This window comes from Crinia signifera, chromosome 1 (assembly GCF_055691185.1).
Source record: "Crinia signifera chromosome 1, ASM5569118v1, whole genome shotgun sequence".
NCBI lineage: Eukaryota > Metazoa > Chordata > Amphibia > Anura > Myobatrachidae > Crinia > Crinia signifera.
In genome coordinates this window covers 246,787,338-246,812,409 of record NC_139217.1, presented here as the reverse complement: position 1 = coordinate 246,812,409, position 25,072 = coordinate 246,787,338, and the positions used below count along the sequence as shown (strand labels likewise).

General features: G+C 39.3%; 1 protein-coding gene across 8 annotated transcripts in view; it reads right to left on the bottom strand.

Annotated features, from left to right (window-relative positions):
* Nucleotides 1–25,072, bottom strand: part of PAX5 (paired box 5) — a 254,571-nt gene that overhangs the window by 88,308 nt on the left and 141,191 nt on the right. For 3 of the 8 annotated variants that reach the window (XM_083179807.1, XM_083179784.1, XM_083179787.1), the window contains exons 7-9: nt 14,453–14,563; nt 5,414–5,497; nt 2,900–3,026 (exon numbers count right to left, since the gene is read on the bottom strand). In XM_083179807.1, the coding sequence (XP_083035933.1) occupies nt 2,900–3,026; nt 5,414–5,497; nt 14,453–14,563 (322 nt within the window). The remainder of the gene's footprint in view (nt 1–2,899; nt 3,027–5,413; nt 5,498–14,452; nt 14,564–25,072) is intronic. The other 5 variants (XM_083179815.1, XM_083179803.1, XM_083179826.1 and 2 more) reach the window with 3 other exon arrangements.

The window sequence follows — 25,072 nt, the reverse complement described above, 5'->3', positions numbered from 1 at the left end:
TGGAATGTGTGCCATTGTTTGCTGAAAGGTGACCACAGTATAATATTTTATTCATTAATTGTACCTAATGACTTATTCCAAGGTGATCATTTCTGAGCTCTTTTGTAAGCTTTACATTAACTAGGCCATAATAACAGTGACACAAAACAGCCTATTACTGAAGCAAAAAGATAACAAAAAGAAACTGCTCCTCGGAACAACTGCTTCCCCCATTACCTTCCTTTGAATAGTTTCCCCATACTATACAATTCCCCCATATTTGCCTCTGTATAGTAGAATGGTTGGCTTTACTCACAAAGGCTCAGGATTATTACAATTGTAGTTATATAAGAAACTGTACATAAATAAATTAAAACTGTTTTGTGGTAAATACATTGGCCTAACAATGGCACTGCAGTCCAAGTGGTGGCTTGGGGGAGACGGCGCTGTGGAAACACATGGTCTCTGCGAATCTGTTGAAAATATTCTTCCAACAATGTTCGCCGCCTCGGATAAAACAGTACTAGAGATCCTAATGGACAGAAGGATAGATGGTAGAGATCCTACTGGGTAGCATATATCTGTATATAGATATACAATGACTGGCCAAAACCTCGACCAACTACCTGCCATTTTTGCTATGGATGTGACCACTGTTTGGATATGGTGATGTAGTGACATAAAATTTTCCTCTTCTACAACTGGTGAGTGCCCTTATTGGACCAAAATTGGCCCTATGGATTGATATATATAAAACAAGATAGCAAATGACCGGCACTCCACATAAAGAGAGAGCTAATCTGGGTGATCTCCCAGAGATAGCTCAAAGACTCATCCAAATACTGTACAGGTATTGTAGGCAGACAGCACTGCAAGAAAGATTTTAGACTTTAAGGTAAGATTCCAACATTTCAAAAGCTTATTATGAGTTTTCTTCAGGGATAAAAGACATGCATACTGTACTTACTGAACATGTATACTAGTGTTAACTAGCAGAACTCACGCCCAGTGTGAAGTCACACCCACTTTCAGGCACACGGCCTTCACGACCCCCACTTTCAGAAGTATGATCAACCATGTGACTCCTAGTATCCCATGTCATGCGCCCTCGCACAATGATGCAGTGCATTCAAGAGATACTGAGCTCATCATAAGAAAGCATTGTCAAGGCAAAGGTAAACCCATAACACAAGACACACAAACAACAAGAATGTAACCCCCTAGGTATGGATCTCCCTGGCAATGAGCATGTAGCCCACTGGCAACAAGCAAAAAATCACTGGCAATGAATAAGAAACTCCTGGCATGAGCTTGTAGAAAGCTATGAGCATAAAACCCCTAGTAATGAGCATGTGATCCCTGGCAATGAGCATGGAACCACTGGCAATGAGCATAAAAGCCCTGACAATGAGCATATAGGTAACAAATATTATAATAAATGTATGAGGGGGGAGAGCACCATAATTTTTTTTAAGCAGGGGGTGGTGCAAATTTTCTAGTTTGAAAGAAAGCGTCTAGGGATTGGACTTACACTAAAAAGAAAAGGAAGTCCCCAATGATATCCTTTAATTGAAGAGGAAATTCAATATTCGGACCAGCCAACGAAAATTCAACAGAGGTAGAATCCTCAATATCCAATCACACTTCCCGACTCAGGTTTTTAAGCAGTCTAGGAGAGAGATGAATGATAGTGCAACACCTTTTTTCAAAGGGGGGAACAACGGTTTATTGATACACTCACAATTTCCAGGTTAAAAACAAGCACAAAGCTGGTGTTCCCGTGGCTGGATGAATTACCCTTTCTAATGCAAACTGGAGGTCTGGTAAACTCTACCCCATTCGCTGTTTTTCTACTCTGACAAAAGGTTTCCTGAACCCTTTTTACCAGTGGAAGAATAGGTCTGGGTGTAACCTCCCCAACAATTGTCACCGGCTGGTGACTATATGCTTGTTTTTAACCTGGAAATTGTGAGTGTATCAATAAACCGTTGTTCCCCCCTTTGAAAAAAGGTGTTGCACTATCATTCATCTCTCTCCTAGACTGCTTAAAAACCTGAGTCGGGAAGTGTGATTGGATATTGAGGATTCTACCTCTGCTGAATTTTCGTCGGCTGGTCCGAATATTGAATTTCCTCTTCAATTAAAGGATATCATCGGGGACTTCCTTTTCTTTTTAAGTAAGTCCAATCCCTAGAAGTGCTGGAATATTGACATACCCCCCCTATCTGCTGTACTTATATGTTTTGGAAGGTTGGTGGACCTTCCTATATGTCATAACCAGCTGCATCTGGTCATTAGCGCAAAAGAATACCATTATTGTATTTGTTTCCATTTTAGATTGCAAAAGCACTCTCCATAGGTTTCTATTTGGGTTGCTAAAATGCAGCTTGACCCTGATAGCTAGCATCACCTTTAGATCAAATAAGCCTTTGGACTACATTAAGCTAAATGTTCGAGAGTGGGATCCCATCAGATCCCTCTCCGGTAATGTCTGCTTGCTCATGCATGAGGGCAGCACAAACATGCAATAGTAAAGTTATTGCATAACAATTCTCTGCTTTGTACACATTGTAAGTACATGCTTCAGTTGCCCCCACCACATGCAACTTTTAATCCATTGCTCTGATTCCTAATTTCATATTGCCACAATATGTGTCAATAAGAAATTACGATTGTTGGTGCTAAGACAGTTATTCAGGAAATATACAATAAAGTGCTCCCATTACCACTGTACTTCAATACATATTATCTATGTACAGTGTATAATTATATGATTGCTAAGGAATATTATAGGCATCAAGGGTGTATTCAAGTATTGTCAAGTGAATAATTACACTGTTAGCCATGCTTTTATAAATGTACCATTGTATATGCATCCCATCTAGGTGCCAATGTATATATTAAGGTATATTTCAATTACCTGTCACAATGGGATATGATTGGGGTCCAGGAACAGTTCCTCCTAAATCACCTGAAGAAGGACTTGTTAGACTGGATTTCATTTCATCCAAACCACCAGTTAAAGCCATGGCTGAATATTCTGTTGTCTAAAAAAGAAGATGGAAATTATATTTAAGTTTGGTTTCATTAAAAAAGAAAGCAAAGCTATTTTTATATTAATATTAGGAAACAAAATTGTTAGGACTTATCATTAATATATTATAATTCAACTATGGCTAACCAGGTTATAACATTTGCCTGGAAATTGTGTTATAGCTTTTAGCAAAACCTATAAATGGCTTCTGAGGGTAGTTTTGCAGGAAGACAAATCAGAAACCACAATCTCCATTCTTGAACATTTGATTGGTTCTTGTGCATAAACACACTGCTATGAACCAGTTTTTGGCAGGCATGTGTGGCGAATTATAGATCTCTGTGAAAAATACTTGCATGAGCACAGATGGATGGAAGGGGCATATAAGTAATAGGTGGTAATGCAGCCTTAGTACCATGTAAAGAAAAATTAGATTCTATAGAAAACAGTAACCTAACTAGAAATTAGATTTTCTTTTACTGTAATTAGAATATTTAACCCTAATATCTCAGTGTTGTCTGTTGGTAACAGTATCTGTACTTGACGGACCTACGTCATATTATACAATTTTATTAAATAAGCCACAATACAGTGTACATCCATTTCACATAAATGACCTGTATAATATATCCAAGTATATACTGTACATGGTTTTACTAGACATAAAATATATTTATTACATTGCCATAAACTGGCTGACAGTATGGACTCTTTATACTATAGTATACTGTAGTTATAGTTTTTCTACTTTCCATCACTGCCGCCTGCCCTATCTATAGAGTCATCCATCATATACAGTCTTATGTACTAAAACATTGTAAGAAGATGTTGACACCATTCATTAAAATAAAATATTTAAAGGCTATATAAACATTAATATATATTAAAAAATAATTTCAGAAAAAGATTCAATTCTCAATTGCAATCTATGATTTAAAAAAATAAAAGTGTGTCTCCCTGTGATCTATTACAGTCACTTCAGCAATTCTCCAGCTACGACTTTATACCCTTGGAAGTAACCCCTTATCTTTATTACTGTAAGTCAGTCTCTCCAGAAGGCTGCATTTGTGAGCATTTGACAGCCATGTTTGTCTTAAGCTGTGCACACACGGTGCAATATCGCTGGCAATATGGTCAATGAGCGATATTTGTGCTGCAGCGATAAATCGCCAGGTGCCCACTCCCGTGTTCAGTCTTCTGATGGTCGCTGGTCACAGGAGCAAGCTGTTTCCCTCTGCGGCTCCCCTGCCAGAGTCTCCTGTTCATCAGCGACCATCTCTGGTCGCTGATGAAATATGGACACTGAGCAATATATTGCACCATGTGTACACAGCTTTAACTTGATACTACACCCTTTCTATAGTTTTGTTGCAAATGCATTCACTTCTGCACCACTTAAACTTTACTACATTTACTAAAGATTCTAAAAATGAAAACAGGTGATATTGCCCATAGCAACCAATAAGATTCTGTCTATCATTTCTCTATCACATCCTAAAAAATCATAGAATCTGGTTACTATAAGCAACATTAATATAACCTCTTGTCACATTTTAGAACCTTTAGTAAATTTTCCCCAGAGAGTCTTAAGTCAGACTTGAGGAAAAACAAAAGATGTAGGAGTAAAGATGGGATGTTGCCCGTAGCAACCAATCAGAGTCTACTTATTTATTTAGGACCTTCTAGAAAATAATAGATAGAATCTAATTGGTTGTCCATAGCAACATGCCATCTTCAATAGAACTCCCATCTTAGTAAATTGACCCTGTAGATTCTGAAAGGTATGCATTAAAACATTGGAATTTGGTCTGGAAAATCACAAACTGTATTTAAGACTGACTCCAAATAAGGCCCAAAGAAGAAGATATATTAAGCCTGGGAAAGTGATGAAGTGGTGATAAGGTGGTGACAAATCGGAATGTGATATCACACCAGCCAATCAGCTGTCAGTTAGGAGTTGATTGGCTGGTGCCTATTCACCTTCCACTTTATCACCACTTAGTCATCACTTTATCACTTTACCAAGCTTAATGCATTTGCGTTAAAGTGTCTATTTACAATGTCATTATTTTGTTACGGGCTCATCAAATGGAATATATAAAAGCTGCTGGCAGGTAAGACTGAAGACATGCATACTCCATAGATGAGGTATTTATTATCATTAACATTATATACAGTACAATATTTACAGCAATATTCCTGCCCACATTAATAGCTTCTCCTCTACATATACTCTGTATACTGTGTATTACCCTTCATGTGATCTTTAATAGGTCATATTTCATAGAATATGTTATTTCTACCCTTTTTTGGCCAATATACTATACAACCCCTAACATATCCAAAATCTCCTAAAACATTTGGGCCAGCTGGCAATTGAGTGAGCTTCAGTGTTCCTACCATCCTCTTATGTCGTTTGTCAAGCAGTGCTATATCTTCCATCTCTATTACTCTGTATTGGGGATATTCCATTCTAACCAATTCCTGTACAAAATAAGTATAAAATGAGACATGCAAACAGAAATTAAGCATTAAGCATTTTGTATTTGAAATTCTGTTTGTGTGCCCCTTTTACCTGTAGTTTAGATTGCTAATGCTTTTTAATAATAATTTAGTAACTTTCTTTAAGGGTCTGTGCACACATGAAATCTCTAAGGAAAACCCAATGAGCACACAAGGTCATCCTTCCCATGTAGACGACAGAACAAGTCTGTGGTAAAGAAGAACATGTCCTACATTTCCACATCCCTGCTCCTAACATCAGCCTTCCAGAGATGGCCATTTGCACTGTGCCAGCCTCAGTACAACAGGATACATTATTTATTTGTGAGAGCCTATTTCTAATTTGCTCTACTGTCTAAAAAACCCCAGAGTAAAGAAAATATTAATGCTTATCTGCTCATAGCCTAAACCTTTAGCATAGTATGTACAGTATATGATACATGTAATACCTAAAGTTATAAATGTGAGAATGGACCACCCTTGTTCATTACTAGTATGAACAGTGTCCCATCTCAATGCCTCTCTGAAATATATCATAACACAAGGGGGGAAATGTACTAAGATGTGTTTTCTACTTCACATGTGATGTTGCTATGGGAAACCAATCAAATCCTGTCTACTATCTTAGAGGGTGCTAAATAAATAAGAAGTAGATTCTGATTGGTTGTCCATAGCAACAGCACATGTGAAGTAGAATACACAAGTGTGTGTGTGTGTGTGTGTGTGTGTGTATATACATATATAAATTCATCCTTCCCGAATATTAGAGACTAGAGCCCTGGGTATAGGAATATGTGTGTTGCCAATTAGCACTGTAAAGTAGAAATCGCAGCTCCCAAAGGGAGGCGTAACACACTATACAGCAACTAAAATACTGGCTGACAATCTCAAATTAATTTAATTCAATTAGACATTTTTAATAATATAAGAAACTAATACCCGGGTGTCCCTTCATATGCCTCAGGTTTCCCAAGCCAGCTTCACTATTAAACACCATGCAGGTTCAAACGGTAGTATATAGAAGGAAGCAGAAAGGTCTAATGTATTATATTGCTAAGACTATTATATATCTGCCTGTAATATATAAATAAAATAAATATTTGTGGAATCAGGTTGTTGCAAAAAGGAATATTGAGAAAATTGGGTCCATGCTCACCCAATGATGTTGGTGCAGTTTGGGAATGTCCAACGTATTCTAAGTCCTATAAGCTTTGTTTATTTCATCTCATCAGACAGAAGGTTGGGCTTTCAATATTTCTGACCACTTTTGGGCCAAATGTAATAAAACTATAGTGAATAGATACAGGAATCCATTATATACTAAATGGATACACTATGGTTGTGATCTTGGAAAAAGACCCAACAGGCTTTTAAATATGAATTAACCCCAAAGATCCACTATAGTACAGCTGAAAGGGGGTGAGGAGCAGCAAAACAAAGGGTCGTGGTTGCTGTGCCGGCAGGTAAAAGGGTTTTAGCTGGAGTAGTATAATTCATTAACATAACAAGCCTTTCAAAATATTGATTGTATTCATAGTCCCAAATATATGATGCTATTTATCTTAGGTTTACAGAGAACAATTAATGAGCGTTGGCAGCATTATTACAGTGGCTGTGCTATGCCATCCAGGTGAACCTACATGAGCTTCTTCTCTACAAGTGGATGAGGGCCGACCCAGCAGAGCAGAGTGAATCAGGACAATCTAGTTAGGATGACTGTGTTACAGTGTGACACCTACTGTTTATTAATAATGACATGCCAAACAGCTGATAACATTGGTTAATCCCTTTTTACAATACCAGGCATGATCATGTGACTTTCCTAAATATAAGAAATACTTTTGGCACGATATGCTGACAACACAGCCAACATATTCACAAAGGGATCTATTATTGCAGATCTGCTAGTCAAAGCAACCTCGGATTATTATCAAAACCTAAACCTCAGCTAATAAAATGAAATTTCATTACTAAAAAAGTATTTACAAAGTAAAACACGTTGCAAGATGCCTGTAAATATAAGGACCTTCACGTGTTATTTTTCTCTGGTCTTGGATCATTATACATATAAATAGCTGTTTTTCCAACCTCCCTTTGTTTCTCATTTGTGTTTAATATCTGCATGTAAATGTCTGAAAATAGCATCTGTAATTGAGGATTATGAAGTATAGCCAGCTCCTGACAGGCTGCTAAGGAAGATGGATTATCCTCATTTTTCTGTAAATTTTGTCAATTTTGGAATTCATAAGCTATCAACACTGATCAAAATGTTACTGCACAGCTGTGTCAGAAATAGAGAGCGAGCGAAGGGAAAGTAGTGACGTTAGCTCCCTTGTTCACTGAGAATATTGGTTCTCCTTTCTGCTTAACTAGCAGCCCTCCCGCCCACCTTTCCCTTGCTTGTCTAATCCATTACACACTGGATGGGAATCATTCCCTGCTACTTGTTATTTACTTAAAAAAGCAAATAAATAAAATATAGAACTAAATTGGAAAGTACGCAAATGCTCTGCTGTGCCTATTCAAATCACAAAGTGTAATTTATTGCATTTTCTCCCCTCTTTATTTATCCCTAAGTAGTAAACACAATTTCTTTTCAGAGGGTTTATTATGTTCTACTCCTACCAGACAATCACAGCACACTAGAGGCAATTGTTTAGACTCTTCTTCTCAATTTTCCCATTACTGGGAGTAAGTACTTTTGGGACTCTTTAATAGCCCGACTGCAGCCCATATCAATAACAGATGAGGTTTAATCGTCCAACACAAAAATTATTTAGGCTCAGAAAGGACATTCAATGTCATTTGCATAATGGCATTGCTATCCCGCGCACCTAACCCATCGTGCATAAACAAGGCCCGGGATCCATAAATAATAATAAATCATGACGTCCTGCATCTCTGGCTGTAATAGGAGCCACTCTTTGTTGGAATTATTTCACTAGAAAATGGGCACTGTAATTTTTAAGACATGTGGCATGCCACCAAGCAGTAAATCTCTTACAAGCACACACATATACAATGAGAAGACCGTCGCGCGAGCAGAAAGCTGTGTGAATGAGAGATGGAAAATATTTGCATTTGTGGTTTAAATTGGCTTCTATGATGCAAGAGAATGGAATAAAAAATAAAGAGCACGACGGAACTGGTGACTGTTTCCCTACATTACAAAGTGGCATTTGCGTGTGGAAAGTGTTTGTGGGAAATAATTTGTACATTCTGTCAAAGAGAATACAAATGGCAAATCTGCTATGCTTCAGATCAGAGTGGTGTTTCTAGCCATTACTATAAAACAGAACCAAAGGAGACTAAAAACTACGTTCCTATGGCACAGGTAAGTGTTAATGCACTGCAGTGACCTTATATAAGAATGGGACCTACTGTATAGATACTGTAGATGTCTATATGTAGGCCTATAGGAAAAGAAAGCTAGATGGCAGTAGCGAAATTCCTCGGTGTTATTGCGTTATTTACAGTAATTGTCTTTTTCAATTTCTTTTGCTGGTCCGACCAAACGATTCGTCCAATCAAGGCAATGTATAAGGGGAGCAGAACTAATACTGTATGTGAATTATACAGAATTATTCCTGCAGGAATGTAAAGCAGCACGCCTGCCACTGGACAGGGAGTACCATTCTGAAGCTGGCAAATAATTGGATGAGAGCTACTCGCAAGATACATTCTCAGGGAACCATCTAATCACATGTGGCCTGAGCGATTTTCTGTTCTTAGTCATTGTAGTGTTTCACAGCAGGTTGTGGTAAATGCAGAGTACTGCTGTTTGATGTAGGGGGTAGATTTCATCTCAGGATTCCTTAACTATTAAACAACATTTGCCATTTCATTCTTTTTAACTAAAAAATATGCTGTTTTAATTTGCTCCAAAATGCCATTGAGCTATTAAAATATTGTATTATACTATCAACACACTATCGACAGACCTGATGACTGGTCAACAGCAAAAGATCAACATGCAATAGACATGAATGTGGGCAAAAGGGTACATGTCGACCTTTTGGTGTAGAACTTTTGGTACTCTTTACTTAGAAGGGCGCCCATCTCGGCCATCTCGGGCATTGAATGCACTAAAAAATCAGGTGCGATGCGACAGACGAGATGCCCGAGATTTCCCATAGGGAACAATGTTAAATGTCTCAATTGACCCGATTTTCCTGTTCAATGCCTCAATTGACCCAATTTTTCCATAGGAAACAATGTTAAATGGGCCACAGAGGCCAAATAGGCACCCTGAAGTGTATAATGGCCACCCGAATTGTTAACGCCACCCCACGATCAACGTCAACCCGATGCGTGGCGAGCGCAGCGAGCCCGCGAGGGGCGGCGGTACGCGTCCTACGACCTTTTCATACCCCCACTATCCACGTCGGCGTGGAGTTGATAATAGAAAGTGTGGCGAGCGCAGCGAGCCACCGAGCCCGAAGCGTGGCGAGCGCAGCGAGCCCCGCGAGGGGACGCGGATACCTTCACAGGTGTCCGCGTCCCCTCGCGGGCTTCACAGCTGTCCGCGTACCCTCGCGGGGCACGCTGCGCTCGCCACGCTTCGGGCTCGGTGGCTCGCTGCGCTCGCCACACTTTCTATTCTCAACTCCACGCCGACGTGGATAGTGGGGGTATGAAAAGGTCGTAGGACGCGTACCGCCGCCCCTCGCGGGCTCGCTGCGCTCGCCACGCATCGGGTTGACGTTGATCGTGGGGTGGCGTTAACAATTCGGGTGGCCATTATACACTTCAGGGTGCCTATTTGGCCTCTGTGGCCCATTTAACATTGTTTCCTATGGAAAAATCGGGTCAATTGAGGCACTGAACAGGAAAATTGGGTCAATTGAGACATTTAACATTGTTCCCTATGGGAAATCTCGGGCATCTCGTCGGTTGATCGCACCCGATTTTTTAGTGCATTCAATGCCCGAGATGCCCGAGATTTTTTACTAACGATGCCCACGATCAAAATCGTGGGCGCCCTTCTAAGTAAAGAGTACCGAACTTTTTACTGTTTATATAGACATTGTAGATTTATCAACCAAAACCATTGGGAGGATATGTGCAAATCTCTACTAGCTGATGGGCACGGTTTCAACTGGGTAAAGGCTTACTGGGAGGAACATTTTACCCCTTCTATCCCCCTTATGAGTCAAATTTAAAAAAATCTTCTTAGCGAATGGCTGCTAAATAACTGTAACAGTTTCCATCCCACCCAGTAGATCACTTGTTACCGGTAACACACCAGCTGTCACATTTTCCAGAACACAATAGTGATGCATTGTAAATGGCAGGAAGACATTTTGACACAAAACCCCAAAATGAAGCAACCAATTACAATGCCAATATGTTTATGTAACTGTACAGACCTAGGGGGGGTATTCTAGTTAATTCATTCGATGCGAATTAGCATGCTTCCCAGAGAACTAGATCCTGCTTCGCGAATGGTGGTACGCCGGCCCACCATTCACAAGGCGCGTACGTTCGTACTGGCTGCAAAGGAATGTTTTACATAAACATCCATTCCCATGCCACTGGGACCCTCCAACATCTTTCGATGGTTGCCGACCATCAAAAGATGGGGAAGGTGCACTCATATATAAGGTTGCTCTGAGCAAACTTACATATGCGTGTACGGACGGGGGAAGTAGTCGGGCAGATGACATCCGGAGATGTCAGCTGTCCTCCTCCTGCATGTCCGTAATGGCTGCATTAGCATGGGAATACTAATGGGCCAGTCCATCACCCCATGCCCCACCCGCAAAGGATTCGTGTGTGCACCCACTTTGTTCGCCTTGGGTGCAAGCACCCAGCACATCGGCCCCATATGAAAACACGTGGGCCAATGAACGGACCGGAATAAGGTCCTAAGACTATTAATTTGGTATAAGATGTGCCCGGGTCAGAAAATGGCATCATGGAAATACTGTCACTCAAAAAAAACACCCTTTGCTATTAATATATAGATGAGAGAGTCCGAGGAAATGGAGCGAGGCACAACTTTATGTCATAATTATTGGGGCAGATGAAAAGTGATAAAGTGGTAAGTGATAAAGTACCAACCAATGAGCCCGTAACTGACATGTTACAGGCTGTGTTTGCAAAGCATCGATTAGGAGCTGGTTGGTTGGTCATTTATCCCTCTCCACTTTATCGCTTTTCAAGGCTTAGTGCATCTGCCCCAATCTATGATAAAAGAGTCACTAACATTAAGTGTTTGAAGGCCATTGCATTTGGATGAGGATCATTAGGTTGAAAGTGTCTAGGTCGACAATAAATAGGTTGACTGCTATTGGACGACAGGCAGAAGGTCGTCACGTGAAAACGGTTGACGTACATGGTCAAAAGGTTGACACAAGGAAAAGTTCAACCTGTGAAAGGTCGCCATGAGTTTTATCAATTTTTTTCTTGGTGTCTCTGCTGACATAGGTTGACGGACACCATATAAGTGTACTGCGTTTCCACGCATGGCTCGCTATGCTCCCTATGATTTTGGGCATGGTGCCTTGCTGTGCTCAGCACACTATTATATTCTTCCACTATGCCCACCAGAAAGGTAATGAATGAACAAGTCATTAAAAAAAAAATCATATTGCACTTTTTCCATTTTTCCATGTTGCCCTTTGGCTTGTGTCAACGTTTGGTCATGTCGACCTATTGTATGTCTACTTTTTCGTGTGTTGATCTTCTAGCAAAAGCTAGCAAACAAGACAGGGATAAAAAGAATCCCCATATAACTGGGGACCAGTCATAGTTTTTTATTATCACCTCAATCAGCCTGTCTCTGTCGCAGAGTTGTGGATTAGTCAGACCTTGTCCACAGTTGGACAGACAGGGAAAATCATTACACGGTATGGGAATTGTGTATGGATGTGCAACAGGATAACGGATTACAATTCTCTTTCAGATTTACACAGGGCGGGTTTTTATTCTGTCTGGGCAGCGGCTAAGTGCTCGCGGTCATCTGCAACTTTGCAGAGCAACAATCAGATCTGAATTAAGCCTTAAATTCCCCAGAGGAAATGATTGATTAATTCATGTTGTAACCAAAACATTTTGTTTGCTAGAACCGAACCCAATAGATATCCTGATATGTCATACATACAGATAGAGCCTTCTTCAGCTAGCCTTCACTGGATAGCCATGGTGAGCCATGGTGAGCCAAGGCCTATAGTTCTCAGCTGCAATACAATACTAGAACAATACAGTAGGGGACTAGCATAGGATTAAGTCAGACAGCTCTGGCTCACTTATTCCCATTAAATGGCTAAATCTGTATACAGAACTAGAAATAATTAGGTCATTCCCCAGGACTATGTTGGTCACATAAGGGGGTAGACTGTAGCAACAATATTTAGTAAGGAAACAAGCAAGTTACTTTTTGAATGTTGCTTACACTGTGATAATGTGTTGTCTGTTCAACTTATAGCCATACAGTATCAACCACTACAACTAAAGCTTTTGTGTGTTTATTTAGACTAGCATTCCAAATTGATATAATAAAATTGGAATTATGATCCTAACCTCTATGGGGGGGATTCAAGTGGTTTGCATACCGATGGCCACTAGAGGGGCAATTCAAGTGTTGCTCCATTTTGGCATGCACAACCACCGGCGCTGACATTACTGTTATGTCGCTCTGTCATTTTGATGGGCCGGTAACTAGTAGTAAGATAATTTCCATGTAGCAAACTAGCTCCCAATGCTATAACAGGGGAAATTGGATACCTGCCATAAAAGTATGGCTGCAACCCTTGAAAAAAGTGCTGTACAGTATCTAGGATTCCATAATCCTTATTGCTTTTGTATAATAATACATTGTACAATATACCACATTCCAGTAGATGCACAAGGATAGCAGTTACATATGCTTTGGCTGATGATACTGGTATTTTTTTTTTTACATTTGTAACTTGCTTCTCTCAATGCTCGGATGTTCTAGGATTTGTGCCCCTGCAGTCTCTACTATGAAGGGGAACACTTCCTTCTCTAATGGAGAAAACCATGTGCACTGCAGGTGGGGCAGATGTAACTTGTGCAGAGAGAGTTAGATTTGGGTGGGGTTTTACTTCAAAGTGAGATCTATATTGCAGTGTAAAAATAAAGCAGCCAGTATTTTCCCTGCACAGAAACAAAATAACTCACCCAAATCTAATTCTCTCTGCACAAGTTACATCTGCCCCCCCGGCAGTGCGCATGGTTTTTCTCCATTTCAGAAAGAATTTGACTTTGCAAGTGAACCAGAATAAAGGCCATAGATTCCTCAAAAATTTGTGTACAAAGCTAAACAGTCAATTTCCTAATTACAGTAACTAGAACATTATTCAAAATATACTAATACTTGCAGCTAACTAAAGGATCATGGGTTTTGCTCACTTCATAGATAACATTGCAGCACGAAAACTGTGAAATTTATATATAATCCTGTCTTTAAACTCAGGATTTGATTAATTTAAGGACTGTTTAATTTATTTTAATTTTTTAGTTGCTGAGTGTATATCACTCATTCAGTATTTTATTACACAAACACAATGTTCTTTATAATGCATATTACATTTGACAGCATGCTACAACTGGAAATGCATGTTATATCCTTAGATGGTCCAATAGTCCTTTCATGTAAAGTATTTCCAGCACCATGGACAGCAACCTTTTCAACAGCATGGTAGCACTCAAATACTAACTGGAAACTTATAAAAATACATATAATACCTGTTGTAGCCTCTTTAGAAATATAAACAAGCAAAAATAACATAAATTTCATATGTTGGACAACCAACAAAAACAATCTTAAGAAAAAAGACACAGTATACTTGCAAATGTGCGTTCCTTTAAAGTGAAAATGCTGATGAGCTGCAGCAACAAATCCTCAGAAAGAAAGGATAATTTGGAAAGCAAGTGTCTTCCCAGCTCGCTTGTAAAAGCACGTGGACTTACCGAGGTTCGGCTGTGGGGCTCATGATGAAGAGAAAGTCGAAAATCGCGCCACTGAGCTGCGGAACCGCCAGAAAACTCAACCTGTTCCAAACGTGGGAGCCAACGGACCTGCTGAAACCATAAGGTAATGTTCAGAACCAGATCACCCCCACTGTGATCGTGTTCTGATCTTGTTCTTATATACTGTATGTATGCAAAATAGCCTAAACCTAGACAATTAATGACTGTATTTACTATGTGTTTTTGTAATTCCAAACACAGTGACTGATGTTCCTCTTATCCTTCTCTATTGAACCTTAAGGTAGCAAACCATGTGTATGTAGTGTTATGATACTGACAGTGAAGAGAATGGAGATATGACAAACTTTGTTAATAATCATATTTGTGTACACATTAACATAGTACAGTATGAAATGTGGATATACTCATGTAATCATTACAGTATACTTAGTTTCTATTGTCTAAACACTTTATACCCACCTCCTTAAGATTTTCTAAGCATTAATTAGTTACTACTAGTTATGACATATACTAAAGGGTTAAAACATCGGCCAACACACACACACAAACACACACATATACACACACACACCTATATACAGTATACATATACATATATATATATATATATATATATATATATATTTGGCACAACTAATAATTAATATAATGCCTTGGTGTTTAACATGTTCCTTCACCACAAGGAGATAAAAATGGGCACTCATGGGTTTTCACGATGTGGATATATTTAATATGTGGATTTTGCTGCTGCAACCTTCCTGAATGTTCCTTTCTCAAATTACTGTACATGGCATGATCATCAAGCTGACTCTTCCTGACAAACTTGCATGAATGCTACAACAGGAACTTCCCCAGGCGGCTTCGCACATGAATAAATAGGCCAAATGTACAGTAACCACAGGTTACCTAGAAGCACTGCTCAATAATGTTATAAATTAGAATACAACAGTGACATATTAAAACAGTGATTTTTTTTCCTTCTTTAATATACCGTATATATGTATGGCCAAACAATAACAACAAAAACAATGCAAAGTATATAATAAAATGATATAAACAATATGATTACTCTGGTTGACCACTAGTCTCTACCATATCAATCCTGATTATATGATGCAGATACTTTCACTATTACATACCAGAAGTGCTATCGGTCCAATAACACACACCAAAAGTTTACAAAAAGTTATATTGGAATTATATAAAATATAAAATAAATAACTGTGCTCTCTTCTTGGAAATAAGATACACATGCACATTTACAGAGAACCTATTACCATAATCTCTTTGGACTTTTTTATTCCTGTACAAATATTGATATGGTATGCGGTCATTAGGTTGACAGTGTCTAGGTCAACAGTCAAAAGGTTGGCCACTATTGGTTCGATGGGCAGAAGGTTGACAAATGAAAATGTCGACATGAGTTAGCAAAAGGTCAACATGAGTTTTTCATGATTTTTTTTTTTTAAACAACTTGTTCGTTCTTTACAATTCCAGTGGCCATAGAGGGAGAATATTATACTGTGCCCAAAGCATGGCATGCACAGCAAACCACGGGAGGGGATCAGGTACACTAATATGGTGTCCTTGTTGACCTATGTCAATATTGACACCAAAAGAAACGTGAAAAACAACATGTTGACCTTTTCCCATGTTGACCTTTTCCATGCTAACATTTTGCTTGTGTTGACCTTTTGACCATGTCGACTTATTTCATGTGTTGACCTTCTGCCTGTCGACCAATAGTGGTCAACCTATTGACTTTGGACCTAGACAATGTCTTTTTTCATGTTCTCTGATATATTATGTGTAGTGTTATGCTTCTGGTATGTGCAAGACTTTGACTGTTGGTATGTCTTTGTTTAATCTATTTCCCCGCAATTAGGCACTACAGATTTTTGTGACACCTTATAAATAAATTGTAGTAATTATTTCTTGTGCAAATAAAGCATAATTACTCATTATTTACTATATCTCTCCTGGGCCATTTCAAAACTTAAAGATGAAGATCTTAAAGTTAACCGGCTCAGGAGACAGTATCACAGAATCTTGAAGTTCAATGCAGAAGCCATTGTTATATACTGCACAGAACTGTGAAAAGTTTTCTATAATGGACATGTTGGTCCTATGAATATAACCATATTTATTTTATGACACTTATTGGATTTATTACTTATCCGCTAATCAAATAATCTTTATGATACTATATGATTAATCACTATGTGTAGAGAATCCTGTTTAGGATTTGCTGCACATTCGCCACATTCCGGAAGGCTGGAGCATTCACTGACAGCCCTCCCTCTCTCCCTCTCACCCTATTTTAACCCACCCGACAAATACCGCAGGGAGCCGGGGGACGGCACAAGGTAGGGAGATATAAACCCAGACACTGTGGGGGAGAAGGAGGGCTCCCGGGGACACAGGCAGTAGAAGCTGCCCCCTGGGAGAGCTGGCAGGAGAGGCGGTGGAGGGAGCCGCTGTGCTGGTCCCGCTCGTGCATATGTAATGAGCAATACCAGTGTGCAGTGAATATATAATGAGCGGCTCCCCTTCTGACGTCATGTGTAAAAAATAAAAAAAATAAAAATATATATATATATTCATGTGCTGCAAGCACATGAATACATATTGCATGCCCCTTCAAAGAATAAAATGACTGATTTTTTTTGACACAACCCCCCCCCCCCCCCTTATTTTAAAAAGATCACATTCCAGTTCCCCTTAAAAAGATGTTGAATGCTAAACGGTGAATCATTTAAAAAATCATGGAGAAAGCAATTCTCAATCCTAGCATTGATTACACTCTCGGCGAATCACAGTGAAAACCCCATTGAAATCCACCAGCGAATTGTAGCGAGCATGAAACGGAGAACTGTCCGGCACATTGAATAGGGTGAATCAGATTTTCAGTGAAAAAGATTAACCGCAAGGAGTGAAAACAGCCCGATTCGCCGAAAAAAGCGGTGAATCGGGAGCATTGAATACTGCCCTTTGAATTATAAGTAAGACGATATATATATATATATATATATATATATATATATATATACGTATACAAGACAGCAGGGTCCGGCACAGACACCTAATCACTTGTAGTACTCGGGTGCCTCCAAACAGGAGTGGACACAGGAAAAGCAATGTGGCACACCAGAGCTTTGAAGAAGTAAAATCTTTTATTTTATCAAAAATTGATGAAAATGCCCTAGCCGGCATTGAAACGTTGGTGATTGTTTTGCTAAAATAAAAGATTTTACTTCTTCAAAGCTCTGGAGTGCCACATTGCTTTTCCTGTATATAAAGCAGCAACTCTGACAGATAGTTAGGTGGGACCTGACATTTTTAGAGATGAGGAAAGAAGAAAAGTTCTGAGTGTGGCATGTAAAAAAAAAAATTTATTTGTAAAAAGTTTTTTACCCTTTAGGTATAAAATTGAATAAACATAAAATAAAACCAAGTTTACAATTTAGTCCATTTTTGTATGTGGTTTTATCACAGCATATGGTCAAGCGGTTGTTTCATAACAAAGCTTTTTACAAATAAAAAAAACATTTTTACATGCTTATTAGTCTCATAGCGCACTCTGAACTTTTCTTCTTTCCTCATATATATATATATATATTTACTGTGGGTGTGGTATGACTGCTTGACAGGGGGGGTCCCCACGGTTGGAATCCCGACTGCCGGTGCTCCGACAGGAGGGGAGCGCAAAAAAACCCTTGCAGGGTCAGCGGCTCGCTTCGCTTGCTACAGGTTCTATTCTACCTCTATGGGGGTCGTGGATCCCCACAAGGTAAAATAGGCCCTGTCAGCACCAGCTGTTGGAGCACCAGCAGTTGGGATTCCGGCATCGGTATACTGACCATCGAGATCCCCCCTGTCGGGCAGTAATCCAGCACCCGTTTACTGTATGCCTGATAATTAAATCCACATACAAAAAAAAATTCTAATTACAAATCAATATTTGTCACTTGAAACACATAATGTGAGTGACTTAGTCAATGAGGTACTTTCACTTAAAATTAACAGGTTCTGCATTAAGACTGCAGTTCATTAAGCAAGTCAACAGGCCTGTTAGTTTTGCTATAGATTTATCTATCTTTCTTTTCTATATAGTTTAACAAACTGCAGGTGGCAAGTCAATATTCCTATTCCAGCATTTTACAAGGTCCCTGTTTCTGTGTTTTCCCGATCTAGATAGTTAATTGTTTACTATTGCTTCTCTATTTATTTTCTTCCAAATGCAGAGGACCAAATAATAAAATGCATAAACCACACGCCATTAATATTTCATCTGCAGTATCTATTGAAATGGGATGCGGTTCTGAATACAGCTTAACAAATCAAATAATCCCTTCGGCTAAACAATATACATATATTACAAGGGGATATTTCTGAGTTGAACATCTTGCATAACGCAATTTCAGCTCCCAGCAATTTGTTAGCATACCTAGTGGACATACTAAAGTCATGGATCATTTAAGAGTGGATCACTGCAGAGGCTTGAAACTCTTGCAGGTCATATTCAAACCCAATTCATTTGACCTACTGTCAATAACATTTGAAAGCCATTAGAGGGTCTAGAGCACATTAGCCGGTGAAACGGCCCATCTCATGACATGGAGAGAGACCTGGGATTACAAATGAGGTGTCAAAACAAGGGATTTTTTTGCATTGCTTTTTTTATGTATCTCCACATTAAAAAGAGATTTAAATAATGGTATATATATATATATATATATATATATATATATATATATATATATATATATATATACCATTCACAGACCTAAGTGGTAATATGTTTATTTTTGTACTCAGTAGTAGATTTTACTTAAAATATGTACATCTTTAATATTTAACATAGGGGGTTAGGTTGTGAATAGTAGCAGTAATTGAGGAGAATATGAAATAAATGAGGTGACCCTCTCCATAATGATAAAATGCTTGTGGAATTCTGTTGCAGAAATGGGCTAGCAATTCTTATCAGCAGTAAAAAAGAAATTCATTTATTTCAATTTATTTTAATTTTTTTCAAGCAATGAACATTTCAAAATATGCTGAAACTTTACCATAAACATCCAAATCAATTCTTGCTTACATTAGGTTCACAACTAAAAATAATTAGTATGGAAATTCTGTTGGTTACAAAACTCTAGTAACCTCTTCTGAAGGACTGAGGTCAAGGGCAGAACTGACATGATGAATGAACAACCTTGGTCTATGTTAGAAAAAAATTACTTAATCCCTATAGGCAAACCAGTGAGACACATTCACGATGAGCAAATGACAATGTGTTCCGAGACCATCCAGAACTGTATTATGCGACAACCACACTTCACAAACTAGCCTCTTAATGTGCGCACATTCCTTTAAAAAAAAATCTGTGCTGTTTAACCCCTGTCGACCTGTGAACTTCGCAAAAGGTCATGTTGATGACACAATTTTCCCAGCTGTCTTTCTGTCTTTGTCTATTCTGCTGCAAACCCACGGCCCTTTCTATTTTGTAGCGTATTGATCTGTTGGCAGCAAGGGGCTGGATAATTAGCCAGGAATTAGGGTTTCTATTACAGCCAGGAGCTGCCCCAGCTGATTTATCACCTGAATAATTTACTGTGATTGAAAGGAAATTAAAATGAACTCCATTTGACAACTGTGTGCCTTTATGGGCTTTAGTGAAGACTCAAAAGCCAAATTAATAGCCTGTGTTGCTTAATAGTCCACTGAGAGTAAATATAGAAGGATTCCTTTCTGCTCCCTATCTCCCTCTCTCTCTCTCTCTCTCTCTCTCTCTCTCTCTCTCTCTCTCTCTCTCTCTCTCTCTCCCTCTTTCTCTTGAAGGCTTGAAGGGAATAAAGGGGTTTGCAGTAGTCCCAGACATAAGACAAATTAGCAGTCCAACAAAGCAGTTTTAGTGGTCAATTTCAAAGCAGATCTCATTGATATACAGAGCATCCCTGCTTAATATTAGTCATAGACTGTAAAGGTGCTCCGTGGTACAATGTTGTGACATTAATGGTAGATCATAACATTAATTCATATAGTACAAAGGTACGGTATGAAAGGAGATATCATAAATGGCAATAGAAAATCAAATAATATAAGATTCATAACATAATAATTCATAACATATGTATCATTGTAACTTGCCTGTTCTGATCCTAGTGAAATACAAAAACTTTAAATAAATAGTGAACAGTTAAACAGAAATACAGATACAATAAAACCAAAGGGGCTAAGGAAGGTCCAAACTATCTTTTAAATATGACCAATCAATGAAATGGGCATAATGGGACCCATAAAGGTGTTTTATGGGCAGACCCCCTAAATCATGTAGGTGGCAGTGGTGTGTGATGATAGTCCACAGGAAAAATACCTTAACAATGTCTTCTGTTTATTATCCAAGCAGAAATGATTTACAGATATGTACAACAGGTACAAAAGGGGCATATACAATGGATGTGCCAGATCCAGCAATGAACAGAATGGAGTATGGAAAAACAGGAGCACAAACCTGTTTGTATACATACTGTATGGTGGCGGCCAGGGGCTGGCTGGCAGCTTTTAGCATGGGGACAAATGCAGTTAAGTAGTCCCAGCTTTTGTGCCAGTGCACAGAAACTGCTAAATGGATGTGACAAAAAAAACCCAGCAGGGGTGGGGTGGGGGTGTCTAATGGGGGTGCTATTTAATTGTATATTGAAATATATTATAATTTTGTCTAAAAACTATAAACAAAAACATCACCTGCAAGCCCTGTATTACAGTAGAACGCAATATTTACAATAAGCCCCTCCCCCCAGCTCCTTCAATGTATTGGGCCCCATACAAGACACATAAAAACATAGTACACAATGATCAAAAGTCACTCCTATGGTAGTCCAGATACCAGTACCACTGTATAGTGGCAGCACATCTATGTGGGTTATACCAGATTTTTAATATCCGCTCGTTAGAACAACGAGTAAATAGAAATCACTTTTCAATTAAATGAAATATATTGTCGGTGTCACTGGCCAATGGGTTATCAAGACAGGATAAGGTCAGCGTACTGCCATTCTGGGTGATGGCAGACAGGAACTGGCCACAATACTGATAGTCTCATTGACTGCATTTGGCTTCACTTAGGCAGAGACAGTAGCAGAGTTTACCTGGGGGCAGCCCATAGGTAAAAACCACCACTTAAAAATGGGCTGTGTAGTTGTGACTTTTTATTTAAATTAATAATAATTCTAGATTTCTTTCTTTGCAAAAAGTGTCACTGGAATTAATTTTACACATAGTAAACACATTAGACTTAGTCTTATTATATATTACAGAATTTAGCAAAAAAATTTTTGCCAAATTAAAGGGCAAAAGTGGCAGCTAACACTGCACACAATTTCACCACATACCTCCCCATGTATTGCTTCCCATTGAGATGAGTCATCCTGTTATACAGTAGTGTTAAGCTAATGTTGCTAGCTAGCTATTTAGTTAACTTTAGCTAAATAGCTACAGTATATATTATATCATACTTCCTTACAGCTTAATTTTTTGCAGTAGACTAGTACTGTATTATTATTACTACTACTACTACTACTACTACTACTGCTACTACTACTAGCACTACTACTACTAATACTACTACTGCTAATTTGTTATCAGGCTTTGTTTTTTTTTTCTTTGTATTTTTCTAGTGATTTATTGTATTCTTTAATTATTTAAAGTAACATTTTTAATTAAAAAATGATTGTATTTTGAATTGATATTTTCAGAAAATAAATGACCAGCTGTGAAGGAAACAGCATTTGTGTTGTACTTGTTTGATACCTACATTACTTAACACATAGTGAAAGGTATAACAAGTATTCAAGGCAATGATAAAGAAATGTTCTTCAGCAAAATCCATTAGAGTATCAATAAACTACAAAGCTATGACTAAATCATTGACTAAAATTAGACTAAAACGTTAATCAAAATCCACTGACTAAATCTTGATAAGATGAAAATAAAAAATTTACAAAAATGTGACATTTAATTTAGTCAAATTATAAGAAAGTGACTGACTAAAACTTTATTGATAATCCTTGTCAAAATTACCACTGGTGTACAGCTGTATATCCAAGAAGTTATACATTTGCATTCTACCATCTATCAAATACTTTAAAGTAAATTCTCCTTATGACTGGTAGTTGTACATTCATGGAGATGGGGCATTTTTGCACACTGAAAAAGGTATATTAATGCTGTAACAATCGGTGAAGTTAAATGCTTTATTTGCTGGATAGCAAGGAAAATAAAGTCAAGGGGGGGGTGATGTGGGGCTTGGGCTGAGGACAGGGGTAGATTGTGAGGGCAGGGGGGGTAAAGTCACTCAGTGGGGTAGACGAATCAACAGTTCCACTGATGCTGGATGAAATTCCACTGCTGAGGTACCGTGGCGCGGGAGGCTGGCGTCCCGTCCTCCACGCGGTGCACGCTTACCTTGTTTCTCAGGTCCCTCGATGTTGTGATCTCTTGCCTGTGTCAGTAGATGTTCCCCACGGCTGGCACGGATCAGGAGCGGCGTGCAGAACAGGACGGCGTCGTCAAACTCCGCCTGCTTGCTAGCCGGATCGCGAGCCGGATGCTGTGCGCTCAACTCCAAGGGTGGAGGAGACTAGGTCTGGAAATAGGTTGTGGGCTGTAAATTTCCAGACCTAGTCTCCTCCACCCTTGGAGTTGAGCGCACAGCATCCGGCTCGCGATCCGGCTAGCAAGCAGGCGGAGTTTGACGACGCCGTCCTGTTCTGCACGCCGCTCCTGATCCGTGCCAGCCGTGGGGAACATCTACTGACACAGGCAAGAGATCACAACATCGAGGGACCTGAGAAACAAGGTAAGCGTGCACCGCGTGGAGGACGGGACGCCAGCCTCCCGCGCCACGGTACCTCAGCAGTGGAATTTCATCCAGCATCAGTGGAACTGTTGATTCGTCTACCCCACTGAGTGACTTTACCCCCCCTGCCCTCACGATCTACCCCTGTCCTCAGCCCAAGCCCCACATCACCCCCCCCTTGACTTTATTTTCCTTGCTATCCAGCAAATAAAGCATTTAACTTCACCGATTGTTACAGCACTGTTATTGCATCTGCAGGTTGTTGCATACAGGTACTTATAGACACTATCCAACATTGTAGTGGTGTACTATACTATCTAAAAACATATATACAAGCGCAGGTCTCCGCAAACCCCTGTTCCCATATTGTATTTGGAGGGTGGCCATCCCCTCTTTTGGAGACCAGCAGCTACCTAGAGTCCCCACTAGTGAGCGCAGTGCCAATCTTGCAAACCCCCAAAAGGTATATTAAGAAGCATTTTATTTGTTTGCAGTAGATTCCACAACTGTGTCTTGCTAGTGTGAGTTAAAATATGATTAGCATATCAAGTGTTTGAGGTGTGTTTTAGTGTGTAGTATGTTAGGTTACAAGTAATTTCTGGGTGGAGTGTCTTTCATATATACCCAATATGGTTCCCAAGTTTTTATATATTACCAGCTTTATGTGCGACAGAGTACAGTAGCAGTAACTGTCACTCTATTTGGTCTTGAGGTGCTAAAACCACCAATACATGGGTTAGATTGATTCTTCACTACTTGGGACAGTTATACGACTGGTCTTGGTGAGTTTTTTTCTGTGTCATAGGAATATGGATACCTTAAATGTATGATGGGCTGGCAGAAGGCCCTTTTCTAGGCCTGAAGGCCCTCTTCTAGGCATGAAGGCCCTCTTCTAGGCCTGATCTAGGCCAACATTAAGACTCCCAGGGTTGGGACCCCCCCCTGCAGGGTGTGGCCTGTTCAAATGGGCATGGCTTCGCATGAATGCCACTATTGTGAGCCACATGCTTTTTTTCATGGGAACATGCCCAGTGCTATGTTGCCATTTTCCCCTGTCCCTCTGTCTCCCATAAATACAGTAGATGCTTTGCTAAGCAAAGCAGCTGAGAGAAAGGTGACTTCCCACTGCCCCCCTACCACGGGACATTTATGACCACATACAGGACAGTATCCCATGAAAATTGAGACCGTTTTGAAATATGAAAGTAATAAATAACATGAGCACCTATTTTCTATATCTCACCATGCAGTATATTTTCCCAGAATGTAGGTAAAACGTATATATTGCATATGCAAAAGGCAGTTATTTTTATGTTAAACTGCACTGCATACTGATTGAATGTTTCTCCTATCTTCCACACTAGCACCACTCTTCCTTAACAAGACATATGGTTACACAGAAAGAAAAAAATAGCTAGTGAATCTTACAGTAGTAGTGACAAGAGCAGTTAAGAATCTGACCTGCTTCCTACTCCCATCTCATGTGAACACAGATTCAGACAGAGGGGAGCGAGGGCAGATTCATGCAGTTTGATAACAGCAGAAAGCAGCATCCTGACAGCAGTTAGATTCTGCCAGAAACTAGAGGAAAATCTACATTTCTTAACCCACAAAAGGGAGAACATTGTGTGACTAATATGCTCTCTCAATATACCCAGAGCACAGTATTTTACAGCTGATAAATGTTATTAAGAGAGACAGTGTACCTTTTCCAACAATATCATTTTAACAGAAATAGTTTT